The 19,850-nt window shown below is 43.1% G+C and overlaps 1 protein-coding gene across 2 annotated transcripts in view; it reads left to right on the top strand.

Moving 5' to 3' along the window:
* The window catches only part of pdss2 (prenyl (decaprenyl) diphosphate synthase, subunit 2), a 93,130-nt gene extending 86,379 nt beyond the window's left edge, over positions 1–6,751 (top strand). For both annotated transcript variants that reach the window (XM_023951526.2, XM_023951525.2), the window contains 2 exons: positions 384–419; positions 5,268–6,751. In XM_023951526.2, coding sequence (XP_023807294.1) covers positions 384–419; positions 5,268–5,423 — 192 coding nt within the window. In that variant the 3' untranslated portion in view covers positions 5,424–6,751. The remainder of the gene's footprint in view (positions 1–383; positions 420–5,267) is intronic.
* The last annotated feature ends 13,099 nt before the right edge of the window (positions 6,752–19,850 follow it).

Below are 19,850 nucleotides of genomic sequence, written 5' to 3'. Positions count from 1 at the left end.
TGTCTTAGTTGTTTTTTCTTTTTTTTGCTTGCAATAGGTTCATGTATCGTAAGTCATATTATCGCAATATTGATTACTAATAGCACGCATCGCAAGTTTTTCTCATATTATGCAGCCGTTATTTATTTGTTGGTATTAAAAAAAATACCTAGTTATTTAAATCCTGGTGACGCCCTTTATTATGGCCTGGCATTGTTGTTTCTTACTGCAAAGGCTCTTGGGAGATAAATTGCTTTTGTCTAGTACACATTTTAGAACATTACAGCACCTGTTTTTAAAGGAAACCTTCAGAAAAAAGAAAAGTTTCTATGTAAATTTGTAAAAGAAGATCAGAGACAGAATAAGGATTTTGATTTAATAACACTTTTTTTCCTTCAATAAAGGCAACAACTTTAAGCAACCAGCTGGATTACTCAAAGGTAAGATGACAGTTTCATAAACTACTGAATTTCTCGAGCTATCAAATTCAAAATTTTCTTTGTGAATTAAAAATGTTACCTTAATGATTATTCTTTTAGCAGCCTCCCCTATTATCTGTGTTGTGCTTTACTTAAGCATTCCTTTGCTCCGTGGTAAAGTGTCCGTTAGCATCATCAAAGTGGACAGGATGTATTTTTAATGTGTCAAAGTTGCCAAACAAGCTTCCCAAAGCTGATGTGTGTGGAAAGAAGGAACTGATGGAGGTGCTACAGAGGAGGGGGTCTGGCAGCATCAGGATGACAGGTGATCTGGTCCCGTCTGAAATCAGAGCTGGAAAGATTAGTTACTAAGGCCTATTTGTGGTGGAGACACAGAGGCTGTGAGGCAGTCATATTGTGAGAGGAGCTCCTTCAGCCAAAAAGGGCAGAGAAGTTTTTTTTAATGTAGACGAGAATAAATAGGAAATAAACTCCAAAATAAACAGGAAAAATACAATTTTTGACCAGATTTTGCTTTGATTCAATGTAATCAAATATTGATTAGAGGCTACAAGACAAACTTCTGTTTAAGTTTTTAAAGTCAATAAAGCAATGTTTCGATGTGATAAAAGGGGGGACAAATATGATAAAAATAATGGGATGGGCAGAAAAATATGGTTTCATTTAAAGCTTAGAGGTGCAATTTGTAGTCAGTCTCTGTCAGCATTATAGATGAGGTGCTTTCAGAAGAATTTATGTCTTTGGTTCTCTTGATTTAGCTTGTTTCATTGCTGTTAAGATTAGTTGTTGGAAAGTGAGATTGTCCAGAGTTTGTGAATAATGGATATTTTTACAATTTTATGGTCCTGATCTATTCATTCACAAAAAAACGGTTCTCTTAGCTCTTACTGACGTAGAGCGCTGTTTGTTTTGTTAAAAAAACAAAGTTTTCAGAAATATATCTAGTTGGAGTGTTTTTTCTTAATCCTTAAATACCGTGAATATAAATAATAGTTAATACATCAGCTTTTTTGTGTTACATTTTCTCTTTAGTTGGTTCATTTTTTCCACTGTTTTTAACATGATGCAAAATTAGGCATTTTAGGAGACAGCTTTAAGTTTTCCAGAGAGCATTTCATGCACTGCAGTGATTTAATAAAATGTATTCACCACAAACTATGATTTATTGGGTTAAGTAGGAGAAATTTTGACACTTTTTATGAAAACTCAACCAGTTATTTACTGGTGAAGTAGCAATCACTAACGACAGATATCTGGGATAGCAAGGTCATTGTATTGGGGTGATAGACACACCTCATCTTGTGTTTTCCACATCATGGTCTCACTGTGTGCAGAGTGTTTTACTTACTGGGATTAAAACTAAAAAATGCAAAAAGAAAAACCTTTTCAATATGTACCGTATTTTCACGACTATAAGGCACACTTAAAAGTCATAAATGTTCTTCCGCCATCAGGGGGCATCCTGTTAGCTGGTGTGCCTAATGTGTAGATGTTGGTCATAGAAGAAGATAGAGTGATGAAGGGAGAGTGACATAAAGCCCATGTGGAACTGAACTGCAGTGCCACTGTCTACAAATTTAAACTCCACATGTTCCTTCTACCTCACAACCTTCAGCCAATCCAGGAAGGGAGGGGTAAGCAGAGAAGCAGCTTAGTGACAGATGTTGAAGAATAACCAGCATAACAACATGAAACTCACTTCTCTTCACAGCCACCTAACTCATGGTGTGGGAATCAACACTTCCCATGAGTCTTAGTGGCCATGGGCGGGGCTAAGGCCCGGGTCCCAACACCTGTTAACAAGATGGCTGAAGCCCTGTTTGAACTGCAGCTATCAGCTATGCGGAGGAAAATAAAAAGTACATCAAAACTGACTCCGATTTGCTCCCGCTGTTTTTTTAAACACACATTAACACACATGTGTGTGTGTGTGTGTTTGTGCTGAAAGCAGCAGCGAGGAATAAAGGAGACTGCACGCCAGCACACCTCTGTGTGTGTGCGTGTTGTGTGTCTTTAGCGCTTGTGTAGGATAAGGAGGAAGGGAGACGAGCGCGCCAGTGAGTGACCATTCCGTTTGTGTTATTCAGTTAGGGAGAACAGTAACAAAAAAAAGGTTTCTTCTAAAAAAACAGGGACTGGATGTTTTATTCCAGTCCCTGTTTTTTTAGAAGAAACCTTTTTTTTTTGTTACTGTTCTCCCTAACTGAATAACACAAACGGAATGGGACTGGATGTTTTATTATTGGGCTGCACGGTGGCGCAGTGGTTGGCGCTCTTGCCTCACAGCAAGAATGCCCCCCGGTTCAAGTCCCGGCTGGGGGACATGAAAAACAGAACATCAATGGGGGACCTTTCTGTGTGGAGTTTGCATGTTCTCCCCGTGCATGCGTGGGTTTTCTCCGGGATATCCGGCTTCCTCCCACCGTCCAAAAACATGCTACATAGGTTGATTGGCAACTCTAAATTGTCCCTAGGTGTGAGTGTGAGAGTGAATGGATGTGTGATTGAGGATATTCCACCCTGCGACAGACTGGCGACCAGTCCAGGGTATCCCTTGCCGACGCCCAAGTGGCCGAGATAGGCTCCGGCAACCCCGTGACCCCGAAAGGGAATAAACGGTTAAGAAGATGAATGAATGAATGTTTTATTAACCCACTCTAGAAGTGCTGAGGGTCTGAACGTGCCCACGCCTTAACACCCGGTGCGCCTTTTGTATGTGTCGAAGACGGAAAAATCCTGTGACTGAGACCGGGCCCTACCATCCGGTGCGCCCTATAGTCGTGAAAATACGGTAATCAGTAGATCATTCCAAGTTCATCATTCAAACAGCCATGAACACATGACGTCACCTAACAGACGAGCAGCATCACTTGGCCATAGTGTGCCTTGGGGTTGGTAGTAGGCAGTCAGATGTTGCAGGTGAACTTGTCTCAAAGTCTTAAAAAGACCCAAGAGGGGAGCCCCACCAGTGACAGATCGATTTAGTCATTGTAGATGGCCCAGTAAGTGTAGGGTCTTGCCTCAGAGACATCTGTTGAACCAAACATCATCCCCCAACTCCACCAGCACACCCCCAACTTTCTGTTCATGGGTGACAATGCTCCACCACATGGTCCCAGAATTGTCACAGCTAGACTCCAGGAAGTGGGAGTGCCTCATACAGCCAGCAGTGTTCCCTGACCTGAACCCCATAGAGCACGTCCTGGACCAGCTGAAGCAAAGTCTGGATGATCGTACATCACCCCTTAAATGACCTGACAGAACTACATGTAGAACTTATGGAAGATTAAATTGCATTGCCTCAGAACAACAGCATGAAGCTAGTGAGGAACATGAAACGTTGCTGTCTAGCTGTCATTGCAGCACATGGTGGATATACCCACTACTGACTTGGTCAATTTCTTTTATTTTGGGCTATCTTTATTATTGTCTTCATTTTATGAATATGGTGTTTCATTCAATATTTGTGATATCAAAGGGAACTTTTATGATTTTATTAAAATTCAGACCAAATAGGAAAAGCACTCGTTGATAACAATATCTCTGACTTACTGTGAGTAGTGTAATTAATCAGAGAGCTGCTGTAAATAATGTAAGATTATATAATATTGTTTCCTTTTTTTCTCTCCATTCTGCATTGGGGGTAAGAAAACATTTTGAAAGTGAAGTGTTGATGTTTTATCTTCTAGAACATGACAGGTAAAGAGGCATTCTGGAGCAAAATCTAGCTCTATTTTTTATAAGCATGTGTTTAGCCCTGTACCTGTTAGTACAGTGAAAAGATCTGGCTTTGTTTGGTCCATATGTCACAAAGTTCATTTGATATGCAAAGCATGATCAACAACTGACAACGCTGCTTTTCAAAAAGGCCTAATCGATGAAGGTGTGATGCCTCAAAATGTGACTACACAAGAGTCTCTAACTGCATGAACTTAGTTTAATTGCCTCAGGCAAGCAGGCTACAGTCAATGTTGAGCCCAATGCAGCAAAATCGTCACATCGAAAAGATTTTAGAGAAAATTGCTTTGGAGACTTTTCCCAATGAAAAATTCAGATGTTGGATCAATTATTTCACGTTCATCCAGACATCAATTTTTAAACTTTCCTTCATTCTGCATGTGTGTTGTTTTTTTCTTACTGTCTTCGCACAAGTACATGTGCTGTTTTATTTACTGAGACTTCAACTTGAATTTAGATTTTTTTCAATAAAATGTGTTCACAAGTGAGTAAAAAAATATAAGTACAGCCTATAAACAGAGCCTGGTGGGGATATTTGGCCACAAAAGTACAGCATGAACAGGTAAAATTGTGTTAAATGCTTAAGGGAAAAGGCTTTCCAATGACGCTGAGTTGGACAGCTGCAGAATTTTTGTTTCTGTTTGTTTTCATTTGTAAGAAAAAAAAGCCTACAGGGCTTCCCACTGCCAGAATTTCTCAAGCCAAAACACCCTCAGCAAAAAGATGTCTCAGCTGAGCAGCAGAAACACTCAAGAACACTCCAAATCTCTCTCGGTCTGCAAACTTGGAGCCATGTTTTCCTCTTCATGTCTGTCTGTGGATGTTTTATTGCGTGCAGATCTCAAGAGTGGCTTTTATTCTCGCTCTGATCAAATTTTTATATTAAAGCAACAGAGAAACATGCAAGATGTCGTGCACACCAAACTCTGGAGATTCCAGCAGCGCTGCTGTCAGTGAAATCAACAGCATCCAAACAGTCACACTTTGTCTGCTTTCAGTCCAGCATTTAGACTGGGCTAACTTTGTCTAAACAGTTTATTATCTTGACAGTGATGGCATCTGGGGGGACTCCAGCTTGACAAACTAATGTGTGTTTTCATCCCCACACAGCTTTTGGCAACAGTTAAATCAGAGAAAGGCGTGAGCTCAGCGCTGGATTTGTGCTGTTTCCATAGCAACAAGGCTCTGGAGGCCATCAAGGCTTTCCCTTCCTCCAAGGCTCGATCCGCCCTGGAGAACATCGCCTTTGCCGTCACGAAATTTTGACCCGGACATGCGCCTCGTGTCCTTTTCTGCTCCGCAGAGACTAATGAGCTTACTTTGATCCAGGTGCTCTGGAAGTGCAATGTCTACAAATGGCCTACACTGAATAAAAACACATTTCTATATATTTCGTCAGTTCTGATTTGTTTCCTGCACACTGCATTTTTTAAATCTGCCCATTTGTAGTTGCTTTGCTTTTATTCCCCCCTGGAAGTACACGATCCAAGGTGAAAAAGTGTCAGGAAAATGAACAATTTTGGTTTTAAAGTTTTTAGTTCAAATTCATTTGTGTCAGCTTGTCAATAAAGTTCAACTTGACTGTAAAAGAGGGACTGTCACTGATCAGCGAAAATGACTGATGTTTCCTTATGATGTCTGTCTCCGGTCTCTGTGATCCAAATCAACGCAGGCTCAGGGAAAGGTCACCCGTCCTCTCCTCTTAGCCCAGCCAGTGAGTACACTGAAGCTCAGCCACGCCAGTAATAATTAATGAAAAGACCTGAGCAAATGGACAGGAAATGCAGAGGTATTGATTGGGCCGACTGCCTTGCTCTAAGTCGTACAATGCTGGCGCCAGCCTGGTGGCCTGTGGTTTCCCAGGCTGCTGTCTGCGGAGGGAAAAGAGGAGGAGGGGGAAAGGTGTGAAACCAGGACACCTCTGGCAGCTGTCTGTCACATCCACACATGAAGGACGGAGCACTGGAAAATAAGAGAAGTCACAAGTTATTCAATATTTATGACTTCAAGCGTAAAAGTGTACCAACGAAAGCACTAAATGTTAAAACACAGTTTATCATTTGGCATTTAAATTATCCTTTGGATGGGCATAACTGTGTGATATTACATGACCTGAACGTGATAGTCTCAAAATTGAGAAAGCCTCATGGACCAGAGGTCTGGAGCCACATGTGACTCTTATCCATTCATTGTGGCTCTTTGGCTTTGACAAAAATGCTATCAATTTGAGTAAAAAGTGGCTTTACAGTTTGTGCTTGTGTTGCCATTTATGTTCAGATTTTTGACATAAAATACGGTAAAAGGTTTGATGTATTATCATTGGTTTATTATTCTAAAATGTGTAAAGCACGTATTTGTATTTTCTGCTGCACAACAGTGTTTTGTTGCTGTTAAGAGGCTAAGTGATAATATGATAGAAAGTAAGAAAAAAGTATTGTACAACAATGTTGTCGTGTTTATTTTTGATAGTAAAATTAGAAAAAGTATGAGCGCACCAAAGTGATAATGGTGGAAAATGTCAGGATTGAATTTCTTGCCGTTTTAATTCAAGTATATGTCCTCCTTTGTGGGTCAATAAAGGAGTATCTTATTGACACAGGGTACATTTGTTTTTTGAAAGGAACTTGTATGTGCCACTGCCAAAAGTAAAATAAGTCAAAATTGTTACATAGGCCTATAGAAAAATGTAACACTTATCAGTTTTAATATTCTAAATATTTATAAGCAAAATTTGATAAAAGAAACACTTAATGGCCACATAAACAAGTAATGAAATATTGTGTATTTTTTGCGGTACTTTGCGGCTCTTGCTGGGTTTTGGTCGGTGAAAGACCAGCCTGGCTCTTTTAGTGCTAAAGCTTATAAACCCCTGATCTAGTAGAAGAGGTAAACTTCCATTAAAAATAAAATATGAACCAATTCAAATTGACTGCCTTTTTACATCCTACTCCTCATGTAAAAAGATAACACTACATGACACATTTGTTCACTCTAAAAAGAGGATTTGGGCTGTCGTTGGAAAGAAACTTTTTTACATTGATCTAACTTAATTATTTAGTTTGGGGAAAATAAATCAATTTTTTAAGTTCATTCAACTTAAGAATAACACTTAGTTGTCTGACATGGTTATTTTACTTTCAATCAACTTAAACCCTTGTGCTATCTTAGATGACCCCCCTCCCCCTTACATTGAGGTGTTCTCCCTACCATGACAAAGGTGGATAAAGGTAGAAAGATTTCATGAAATCCATGGACACCAGTGAAGATCACAAATCATTGAAGAAAAAAGGTTCAGAGCACTGTCTAGTGGGTCTAGATGACCCAACTCCCAATGGTAAAGTGCCTAGGATAGCACAAGGGTTACAGTGGACACTGGTGCTCAGGCTAACATCATACCAGCCAAGATTATTCACCAGATGTTTGGAAGTGTCGCTTTACGCCCAGCAGACGGCAAGCTCACTGAATTAGGTGGGCATTCACTGAAAACAGAAGGAGTCTGCAGGCTAACATGCAGGCACACAGAAAAGATCATTCCTCTGGATTTCACCATAATATGCGAAGAGGCTCCCCTTGTCCTAGACATGCGTGCTTGTCTGGATCTCGACATAGTCAGACTAATACATGTCATTTCTGCAGAACCCAAGAGAGGCACAAACATCCTGGAGGAGTTTCCTGACGTTTTTGAGGGTGTTGGTCTATTCCCTTGAGAATGTAAGTTTCAGTTAAAACCCTCAGCCGTTCCAGTGGTGTGCCCCCCTCGCCGGATCCCGCATCCCCTGCGAGACCAACTAAAAGCTGAGCTTGATGCTATGGAAAATAAGGACATAATATAGAAAGTGACAGAGCCAACAGAATGGGTAAATGCCCTAGTGGTAGTGGAAAAGCCCAAAACCAAGAAACTCAGGGTGTGTCTAGACCAGGGGTGTCAAACATACGGCCCGTGGGCCGTATCCGGCCCGCCAGGTAGTTAAGTCCGGCCCACACATGAAGAGTAAAAATCATAAGGATGTTTAAAAAGAAAGCAAGTTTCTAGTCCATTCCTGTGACAAGTTAAGATTTTTTAAAGAAATAACCGAAATGCGCAATTCCGCCGCTAGGGGGAGCAAAGGAAAAGCTAAACAGGTGAAACAGCTCTGCATCTGGGTAAGATGCACTTTGGTTCCCTATGAGCCTTACCACTGTCATCTTGCCACAAGGGTTATCAGTAGTTACACAATAATGACTAAAATGTTGTTCAGGGAAGGAGTTTTTTTTTTCTCACAAAGCTGAGTGCAAAACTCCCATGCTTGGTATGTCATCAACAAGTCGCAATGTTCAAAGAATACAACATTCAGCTCCACTATGGGACTCACCATAAAGAAAAGATTCACCATTTGCAGTTAAGAGAAGAATTACCAACTATTAGCTGGACTGAAAAACAACTGCTTGCATTTACATCAGTGATGGAGCAGTGACAGACACCTGATTGTAAACACATTAGTTTCTAATGAACTTCCGGTAATAATAGGCCAGGCCCAGGAAACTTCGCAACTCGTTGAGATTGGCTGGCTGCGGCCATTCTTTCACTGCTGTCACCTTAGCTGGGTCAGTACTCACCCCCTCACTACTGACCACATGTCCCAAAAAGTGTGTTTCTCTGGCCATAAAACAACACTTTGTTGGGTTAAGGCGCAGCCCTGCTCCACGAATGGCTGAAAACACTTCCTTTAAATTATGCAGGGCAGTGTCAAAGCCCTGAGCATGTACCAACAAATCATCCAAGTACACCACACAGCGGCTGCGGGGAATATTCCTCAATAGCCGCTCCATAAGCCGCTCGAATGTGGCAGGTGCATTGCACAGTCCAAATGGCATCACAGTGAACTGCCACAGTCCCTGTCCAATGCTAAAAGCAGTCTTAGCTCTGTCTTCTCTGGCCAGTTCAACTTGCCAGTAGCCGCTCCTTAAGTCCAAGGAGCTAAACCACTGGGACCCATCAACATAGTCCAGAGCATTGTCAATCCGTGGCATCTTTCCTCGTTACAGCATTGAGTCGTCTGTAGTCTACACAGGGGCGCCACCCTCCATCCTTCTTTCGGACCATGACTACAGGTGCAGTCCATGGGCTGTCCGATGGCTCAATAATCCCGTTAGCTGCCATGGTGCGAATGCAATCCTCTGCAGCCTGCCGTTTGGCCAAGGGCAGACTATGTGGCCGCAAGCGAATGGGATCTGCATCCACAGTGTTGATGTGGTGCTGTACCAGACTAGTCCTGGTGCAGTCTTCGTCTCGAGCAGCAAAAATGTCCACATACTCCAGCAAGAGGTGATTCAGTTGCTCTTTCTGTTCTGCACCCAGTGATTGGCCACACCGGGCCGCCAACTCCTTGATAGTGGCTGCAGCTGCTGTGGCAGAGGGCAGGCAGTCTGGTGCGTGTGGGTCACAGGCTGTGACTTGATTATGGCGGTTCCTCTGATTTGATTTGTGAGTCTTTTTATTGGGGTCTTGGGTGAACCAGAGTGGCACACTCTCTGCACCGAGGTGGAGGCGAGCCCTTGACACGTCAACTTGTGCTCCCCATTGGCTTAATAAATCCAGCCCCAGGATGCAGTCTTCGTGAATATCAGCCAGCCAAAACTCGTGCTCGCATTTCTGGGTTCCGACCACCACCTCAACAGTCTTTCTCCCAGCTAGCTTGGTTCGCTCACCCGTTACTGTCAACAGTTCCGTGTTTGTAGGTGCCCAGCCAACAGAGTGAGGCACTGTACCCCTGCGTAGCAGGCTAATGGTTGCTCCAGTGTCAACCAATGCCCTGCAGTGGTAATCTCCAACACTGCACTCCACAAACAGTCCCTGTGATGTCCCACAGCGTCCCACCACTGGACACAGGGGTGTCTGCTGACAGGGCGAGGGTTCCCTCACAACCTCGCCCCACCTTCGTTTCCCGCCCCGCTACTCATGTTTCTGGGCGCTGGAGCCAAACAGTCTCTGGCAAAGTGCCCTTGGTCCCCGCAACGATGGCAGCGCAACCCTCGGGGTGTACGTCGCCTTGGGGGAGCAGACTCTGTCCGATTAACTGCTATTTCCAATACTGGTTCCTCTCCATCCTCCACACCAGCTGCTCGGACCAGAGCATGAGGTGGTGTGGGTCTGTTAGCAATGCCCGCTAACTGAAGTAATTCCTCTGCAGTCTCAGCTTCCTGCAGCGCTGCCCCCAGGGTAGATGGCCTCGCCAGCCGTACATGCTGGCGCAGACGTTCCGGAGCAATTCCTCTGAGGAAGGCATGGGGGCTCAGTTCCTCCACTGCTGCAGGTGGAAGTGATGGATAACCCCGCCGAGCAAAGAGCTGCACATCGGCGGCGAAGGTCCCAAAGCGTTCGTCATCTCTACGGCGACTAGACTCCAGCTGCTGACGGTTCCTTTCTGTTGAAATCTGCTCTCCAAAACGTCGCTCCAATGCTGCTGTCAACGCCGACAGTTCTCGCTGCTCCGTAGCAGAGAGGTCCAACAGTACCTGGAGTGCAGCGCCCTCCAAAGCCAGGGCTAGGTGTGTAACAGTCTCTTCAGGACTCCAGCCCCCATAGCCAGCCGCGGAAGTTTGACAGGGTTATGTGCCGTCATTACAGACTGCTCTGGATGATTCATCGCCGGCGTGGAAACCCGACTCACAGGGACAGGCTGTAGATGACGGCGGGCGCTTGTGCCATCAGGGAGATGATTTGCCCTTGGTCCTCGCTTGTCCCGAGCTGCCTCCAGAATGCGGATTTGTCGCTCAATCTCTGCCATCTCCCGCTCCATGTCGTAGCTCTCCATAGCGTAGCAGCAGCAGTTAAGAATCCCACTTCTGACACCAATGTAACGACCCGACTGGTACGTCACTGTAGTGGGGAAGCAAGAGCTAAACGCTGCTAATTAACTGGCTAAATTGGAGAGCTGTCCGTGCCCCATACACCGCACGACTCCGAACAGTCTCAGAAAGAGAAGCAAAGAGAGAGAGGCAGATTGCGTAATCTCCTTTCCGGCATCAAAGCCCATTTATTTCCACACCCACAAACAGCCAAACAGCATGGAGGGTCACTTAAGTTCACAACCCTCTGACTCAAGGTTTCACCCAAAAGCTCTCCACTTCCCATGAGCCTTTGGGGCTGAAGGCGGGGCAAACCCCCAGATCGTCACAATATGGACAATGGACACCAAAGTTTAAGAACACGGTTTATTAAGTTGTGGAAATAACCTGTATCCTGTAAAACAAAAAGAAAGAACGTGGTCTGTGCTGGTCCTAACAAAGGACAAAACAAAGGGATTAGAGCCTTGGCCAAACATAAAATAATTCAGGGGGACAACTGACCCAGCCCCGTTGACCGTCGGAGTCAGCAGCTCCCTGCTAAGGCTGCCTAACAAAATCTAACTATTGAAACCAGATAAACAAAGCCCGCAAATAAGGACTACCAAGGTCCAACCCCAAACTAACATAACAAAACCCAGCAGTATAAGACTGCTGAGGACCAAGAGGGAATCAAAATGGAAACAAACCAACCAGCACAGCTCCAACACAAAACAACTGCTCCTCAGCCTCCTGCTCTGCTCTCTCTGCATGCCTCTCCTTTGGTTGTGACCTCCTCTGACTTAAATACCTGGCAGGTGCTGATCAAGATCATTGGCTTCACCTGCCAGGTAAGCAGAATGACAGGAGATGCAGCAAAGCAGAAGCAGCAAGACACAACAATGACATAGTCAGCTCTCTAGTTACTGCACCAGACGATGTTGGTGACCCATCAAAGGTCAGGAAGAAGGCAGGTGTTGCTAACAAAATTCAGGTAGAAACCAGGAAAAGACTGTTGGACATTTCATTTTGCTGTACACACTGAATGACAGTAAAAGTGTTTCTGTAAAGGATTTGAATCCTGATATTTATTGACGGTCGGGTGAAGTTTAAGGAGAGGAAGGGAGGTTAAATTCTTATGTTCACAAATGTTAGCAGGTTTAATTTAGTTGAATTTTTAATGGTTTGGACATTTACATTTAAGGCACGGTCTTTCGGGTTTTTTTCTGTATCCCCTTTTGAGTTTATTATCGGGATTGCTTCAGTGTCAGATGTCAAATATTCAGTCTGCATGAAATTGAATAGACCAACTTTTTTTGAAGTGAAATTAATTTTATTTGAGATCCATTGGCCCCAAATGATTAGGTACCATGTTGGTTGAAGCATTTTTTTCCAACTGAGTAAAAAAAACTAAAACAAAACTGTTATTTTGCTTTTACATTACTGGTCCGGCCCACTTGAGATCAGACGGGCTGAATTTGGCCCCTGAACCCAAATGAGTTTGACACCCCTGGTCTAGACCCTCGCCCACTGAACAAAGCCATCGTAGTTGCAGATATCTGAAATATTCTTTTTGACTAGGCAAAACTGAAATACAGATATCTGCAACACACATTCAGTCTAGCTTTTAAATGTTAAAATGGCTTTCCATAGTAGAAGCTTCTTGTAGTTTAGGAATATCATTAATAATACGGAAGTATTACACCCTCAGCACTAGGGGGGAGTATGCACCTCAGCAATCGAGTGACGCTCCAAACCCAACTCAGCTGGCGGTTTACGAGCCGAGAGAAGAATGGCTGCTGGACAGAAGTCCGTTTCAGAGTTGCTAAGAGAGGTTGCTAATTGTTTAGACAGTAACACTGTGCAATTACCTGAAACAATATGACCACAGCAGAAAACTTTCGATCAAGACTCTGCCCAAAGTTCACGTCACAACAGTCCAGCAGCAGCGTTACCAAAAGCTAATGCTAGCGGCGACCACCATCGTGACCACACTAGTTTGAACCCAGTACAAGGTAAGCGCGTTTAAAAAATTGTGTTTTCTCTCAGACAGAGATTTAGTGTGAGGAACTTTTTTTTCTTGTTTACTTGTTTTAAGGAAAATGTGTCAAGAGAAATGATTAATGTTCGTGATTGATTTGTTATCAAAACTGGCCAATCATGCAAAAAAGAGGATGATAGTTGAACATAAACTCTAAGCTTAGTGAATAAATTTTCAAAGACAATCTCTGCCACAGAGCAAAACAAATTCCTGACTCCATGACTACATTATCACTGCATAATGTACAAATGAACAAAACATATATAAAAATAATTTGGAGAAAAGCCAAGATTGGAAAATTAAATTAAAATGTTTTTATAGGTTGTTCAGAGTTTTAAGTGTTCTTTCTTTCTTTTTAAGCTGACGTTGCAAGACTATTAACCCCTTACAGAACAAGATCTTCCTCGACATCATTCTCATCTTTGACCCCACCATCTTCCAAGAAGAAACCCTACTGCTTCACGTACACACACGCATTCTTCTGCTTGAGTGATTACTTGTCAGACACAGTGCCATCCAAAACAACCAAGTTTGAACTTGCAGCAGCTGGACTTGGGGAGAGACGGATTTCTTTTCAAGGTATTTTGGTAGTTTAGTTATTAAACTAAGGTTGTAAATTATCAACAGAAATATATTTGACTTTAATATTATTTGGGGGATGCATTTATTTTGCAGCAAGGGATGATGATCCACAAATTTTCAAATCAACTATTGAGGAGAACTTCCCTCAGCTAAAAGACACAAGAGGGTTTGAACTGCTGCGAATATCTGGCACAACCAGAAGCCATAACCTGGGCTTGATCCCATGTCCAGACACTGGATACACAGTGAGATATATCTGCAGCCCCATATGTGGAATTGGACAGGCAATAATTTATATAAGACCTCTGCAGAAAAGTATTCCTGTGGACGATGTGTGTAATAAATTGGGTTACAATTGGTAATATATTTCTTAATGTGTTGGTTTTATGTAGTTGAGTGGCAAGTAACAGGGCAGCTACAATTTTATGATAAAAAAATGTCGGAGACATTGACTATATCAGTATTTTCATTCACCAAATCAACTAGTTGCATTGACAAACTATTCACATTCAAATTGTTTTTGTAATAATCAGAAGATAATTTCTTTTCTCTTTCTCTTTTAAAGAATAGACTTCAAAGCAGCTCTGCTTGTGTACAAGTCTCTCCATGGCCGAGCACCAAAGTACATCTCTGACATGTTGGTGCCATATGAACCATCTCGTACTCTGAGGACCTCAGGGGCCGGCCTCCTGTTGATTCCCAGAGTCAGAACTAAACAAGGGGAATCAGCGTTTCAATATTCTGCAGCTAAAATCTGGAACAGCCTCCCTGAAGTCGTAAGACAGGCCTCTTCTGTGTTCATGTTCACAGTGGCGGTTTTTGATATGGGCGATGTGGGCGGTCGCCCAGGGCGGCACTTCATAGGGGGCGGCATTTGCCGTGCCCGATGCTGTGCTACTGTATTCAAAGAGGCTACTATATTCATAGAGGAAGATTTGCGCTTTTAATTTGAAATTGCTTCAGCTGCCGACACTTAACACTTTTAGTTTGACACATCAGACTCTTAAGAATGTCTTCATCCTGTTTCCTCTTCACACTTATGGTGCAAAAAAAAAAAAAAAAAAAAGATGAAATAACTCAGAGTGAAACAACATAAAACAGGCACATGAAAAGGAATTAGGCAGAACAAACACCCGTGCTCAACCCCATTTTCAACAAAAGCAGGCAATGGGGATTATTTCCCATAATAGGCTCCGTGCACGAAAGTAAGGAGTTCTACTTCCGCCGCCTTGAGTGTGAGGCCGACCATTTCCGGCTTGCGACTTCTATAGCAGCGACACGGCAGATTTTGATTGCGAAAGATGGTATATTTCGCCCGTTTTCTACAAGGTCTCCCGAAAATCGACGTGAACGACATCTACAGGATTGTCGACCAGTGCGTGGTTACATGGGCAAAATATCGTGTCTAAAATATATAGTGTCGAAAATACCGAAAGGAAATGTGTTCCGTTGTAAAAAAACCTGTGCTGTCACATATTTATGCAGCAGCTCGGTAATATACAAGGCGATCTTCCAAACGTGCTTTTATTAATTTTATGAATATTATGAAGTGCCTGTTCGCTCATCATTTTATATTTAATCCTTGTGGTCAGTGCTTTTTTTGTGGAAGAAGAACAGAACTGAAGAACACCCCAGTGTTAGGAGAGGCTAACAACACTGGCTAACAACATCAGCCTTTATTTGTCGGGGCACAATTAGAAACACAATTCCATGTGTCGTGATTTTTTGAACAGTTTCTAAGGACTGAGCGGCATTTCTGCTCTGAAAAGCTCACACACACTGTGTGCTCTGCTCTGTCCTCGCGACTCCGGCAGCCGCTAACCCAGAGCGGCGGCTCGGCTCGCAGTTCGAATTCTCACACATAACAAAACGCACACGTAACAAAGCACCCTCCCCTCAAACACATTAATAAATCCAGCTGCTCTGCTCAGAGAGGTTCACTCGGTCCACTGGCACCGGAGCCCGAACGCAGAGCTCGGATGCCGGGTCCAGACGTCAGTGAGCACGCATCCCCCCCGCATCTACCTCGTGAGGGGTGAAAGAGAGGGGAGACCCAGCGGAGCGGGGCTTTACGCGGGGCGTCCGCAGAGCCGCTGTTCGGTCCCGTATGAGCTCACAAGCTTTCTCTCAGCGAAACACCGTCTATGCATGACGTAACCCAGAGCAACAGTGACACACGATCGGAATGACCGTTTACATGCTCCACGATCGGATAAACGATCGGTATACCCAGCTATCTCGATCGGAAAGAAATTTTGATCCGAACGAGTCTGACCGGGGCAAAGTATTCTGATCAGCGTGTTTACATGACGCATTTTCTTTCCGATTGCTGCAAATACGAAACACGACTCGTCTTGCTTGGGGTAAAGTCATCCCGCCGTGTTCACCATCCATTCGGCTCTCACCGACACATCTACTGGAAAGCTATGAAAGCTTATATTAGTACTGTTGTACTTTGACAAATTCGCACACGGGTACACAACAATGTTGTGATGTCTTTGTCACGCGTTGAAACACCAAACGCCTTTCTTTTACCCGAAATCCGCTCCTATTTACTCAAAACTAGCAACTCAACAAAACTCCCCACAACAATAACACGACCAACAGGAAGTTGTCGGCCTCACACTCGAAACACGGAAGTTAACCGGAAGTTCTGTCGTGCACGTAGTCTATTCTTTGCTCCGACACAGCAGACCCGACGCACACGTGACCACCGCCCTCTGCTGCAAGATGCTTGCGGCCACACCTCTTTGCGGTAGTCTTTGGAGCATAAGTCCAAAAACTCGAGAGGGGGGCGCAACTCGCCGGTGGCTGGGTGAATCACGCTAACAGGTGATTGGGAGAATTTTCTATCTGACAATCAACTCTGGGCCGCAGCTGTGCCTCCCGCCATAGAGACGGAGCCGCGTGTGTCAGAGGGAAGGGGAGGGGGAGGGATTGTTACGGGGGGAGAAGGGAGGAAGCACCCAGGCGCAGAGAGCGAGAGGAGGCAGGAGGTTGCAGGGGAACGGGGGCTTTAATAAACAAAACTAAGGACGCAAAACCAAAACCACTGCAGACGGGATGCCAGAAACACTAAACACTCGAAACGGGGAGAGCAGACTAACATACTAACTAACATACTATGGACCAGCCCGGGAGGAAGGGAATGACAAGACTTAAATACATACAGACAACCGAGACACAGGTGAACACAATCAGGAAGGATGGGGAACCAAAGTAAAAAACAGGAAACAGGAAACCCTACAAAATAAAACAAGAAGTTAAACTCAAAACATGCCAGAACAAAAAGGAAACAAACCACAAGGGCAAAGAAACAGAAACCGTAACAGGGGTGCTGGGTGCAGACAATTTTTTATGGATTGAGTTTTTTTGGAGGATTTCTACTGTTGGTGTTGCACAAATTTAGGGAAATGCCAAATATTTTTGGAGTAATCCCACTGATGAATTCTATGATTTAGTCTTTTATGTTTTACAAGACATAAACATATTAATCACAATAAGTTTTTTTTTTAGATCTAATCCCTCTGATATGTTTCACAAAGACTCACTCAGGACGTCACACATTAAGAAATTATTGCTAAAAATGAAGCAGGAGTCCAGCTTAAAAAAGGCTCTAAAAAATGATGAAAGAGCAAAAAAAAAAAAAAAAACGGAAATATTTGAATTGAAATTTCTTATTAATATTTCCAGGCTTTCTTTGTTTTATTCTGCAGCATGTTCATATTTGTATAATTTTAACAGAATATATTTCTATGGAGAGCAAAATATAACAAGTTATTTAGGGTTTAAGTGTTCCTGTTTTTATGCATATTTATGTTAAAAAAGTTCAGTTTTAAAGGTTTAAAAGTTTAGCTTTAGTGTGTTCAGTAAATGTTTATCTTCTTCGGCCCAAAACCTTAAGCGTGTTTGACTGAGTTTGACCCCCCTGTAATACGAGTCTAGAAAATGCATGCATTTTTTTTTATGTAAAATTGCTAAAAAGAAGATAGGGAACACAACAGGATGTTGTCAAATTTTGTATGTGTGCGGGGGGGGGGGGGGGGGGCGCCTGTGGGGTTACTCGCCCAGGGAGTAAGTTAGTGTAGAACCGCCACTGCATGTTCAAATCTAGACTTAAAACATTTCTGTTTAGCCGTGTATATGACTGAAAGGTCCTATCTGCACTTTTCTTCCTTCCTTTATTTTTAAATCATTTTTCAATTTTTTTTTCTTTTCTTTTAAAGTAAATTTTACGTTGATTATTTCTATGATGTATTGTGATTTTAATGCATTTTTCTGTTTTGCGAAGCACCTTGAATTACTTTGTGTACGAATTGTGCTATACAAATAAACTTGCCTTGCCTTTCTGCAGGGCCTCAATATACCCCTTGTGCTATCCTAGGCACTTTAACATTGGGAGTTGAGTCATCTAGACCAGTGTTTTTCAACCTTTTCTGAGCCACGGCACACTTTAACCTTAAAAAAATCCCGCGGCACACCAGCATCCAAAAATAAAATAAAAAAGGAGAAACTCATAGTCTGTATTGATCTACAGCTCCTCCACAATCTCACATGCATTTTTGAGATAATTGTTGCAGAAAAAGCTGGAAGAAAGCTGCAGCTGTTTTTTTCTAAAAGATGCAATAAAAGATAAGTTAGAAGATTTAAAAACAGTTTGATGTGTGTTCGTTGGTTTCAAGACGTTTAACAACAGATCTCCGTATGCGCTGTCACTCTCACAACCCAATGCATCATGGGAGATGTAGTGCATAAAACGGCCGGAGATTGCTTTTCGGAGCTTCATTGTTTTGTTCTCTTGTTCCACAGTCTGATACCGGATTCTGTGGAAAGCTACACCGCTAAAGACGAGCTTTAGCTGCAATTTTTTTTTAGAACTGAGCGACTTTACGAGCTAAATCGGGACAAGGAAGTGAAGACTTTAACCACTTCTGATTGGTCAGACTGATGACATGGTCAGACTTCTGATTGGTCAGACTTCAAGATTGGTCAGACTTCAAGAATGATTGGTGGAGACAGTTAAAGGGACGGGACGTTTCCAAAATACAGCCGAAGGTGCAGCTGAATCGCGGTACCTTATCAAAATGTCTTTAATGAAATAAAATAAACGCAAAGAAAAAGTATTTTATGATCTTTTATATTCCCAACTCCTCAGTGTTTTATCAGGGCCTGTTTGGATGAACACAGAGCTGAAATCATGGAGATGGAAAATGTTTTTAGATCAGTTAATGAGGGCAATTTCCCACGGCACACTTGACCATCTCTCACGGCACACTAGTGTGCCGGGGCACACTGGTTGAAAAACACTGATCTAGACCCACTAGACCGGGGGACGGCAACCCGCGGCTCAGGAGCCGCATGCGGCTCTTTAGCCCTGCCCCAGTGGTTCCCTGGAGCATTTTCAAAAATGTTTGAAAATGTAAAAAGATGGGGGAGAGAAATATATTTTTTGTTTAAATATGGTTTCTCTAGGAGGAAAAACAAAACAAACATTTTTAACGTTTTCCAAGGCTGTAAGAATGTGTAGAATAATTATTGTAATGCCCATCAGATACGTCACTTGCAGCGGGAAATACGGGAGCCAAGCTGTCAACAAATTGAGCTGTCAATTAACTGGCTGCACAGGAGAACTGTCTGTGTACCAAACACTGCACGACTCCGAACAGTCTCAGCGAAGAGGAGGCAGAAAGAGAAGCTCAGAACGCATAACAAGCCCATTTACATTGAACACACGCTACATTTAACATCGCACAGTGGTCATCAACCTCTCCCCCTCCCACACTAATGGTGCAACATAAAGAAACAACATAACAGGAAGAATAAACTAAGGTGGACCAACATAATCCCTTGCTGCTAACAGACCTAAAATGCACATGACCGCCACTTCTGTCAACGAAGATTTGTGTCATAGTCAGCGACACACGCTGCTACAGCAGGGTTTTTTTTTTTTTTTTTACTTTTAGCGGACCACTAGGCAGGTGGCTGATGTAAATCGAACCACCGTCAGTTCCGTGCATTGCTTGATGAAGTTGAAAGCGAATACTCTGATCTCCTGCTACACAACAAAGTCCGATGGCTGTTCAGGGGGGTATTCCAGAAAGCAGGTTATGCTAGCTCCCACGGTAAGTTTGAGGCTAAGGAAGTTAATAACCTCAGCTTTCGGTTCCAGAAATGGAGGTATGTTTCAGGGTAGGTCAAGTTGAAATGGCAACTCATGCTCTGAACATAACCTGGTCCGGAGCAAGGGGGTATTCAAGGAAGCATGT

This window comes from Oryzias latipes, chromosome 22 (genome assembly GCF_053564925.1).
Source record: "Oryzias latipes strain Hd-rR chromosome 22, Olatipes_Hd-rR_3.1".
Taxonomy (NCBI): Eukaryota; Metazoa; Chordata; class Actinopteri; order Beloniformes; family Adrianichthyidae; genus Oryzias; species Oryzias latipes.
Note: the sequence above shows the minus strand (reverse complement) of the source record. Positions and strands in the feature narration are given on the sequence as shown.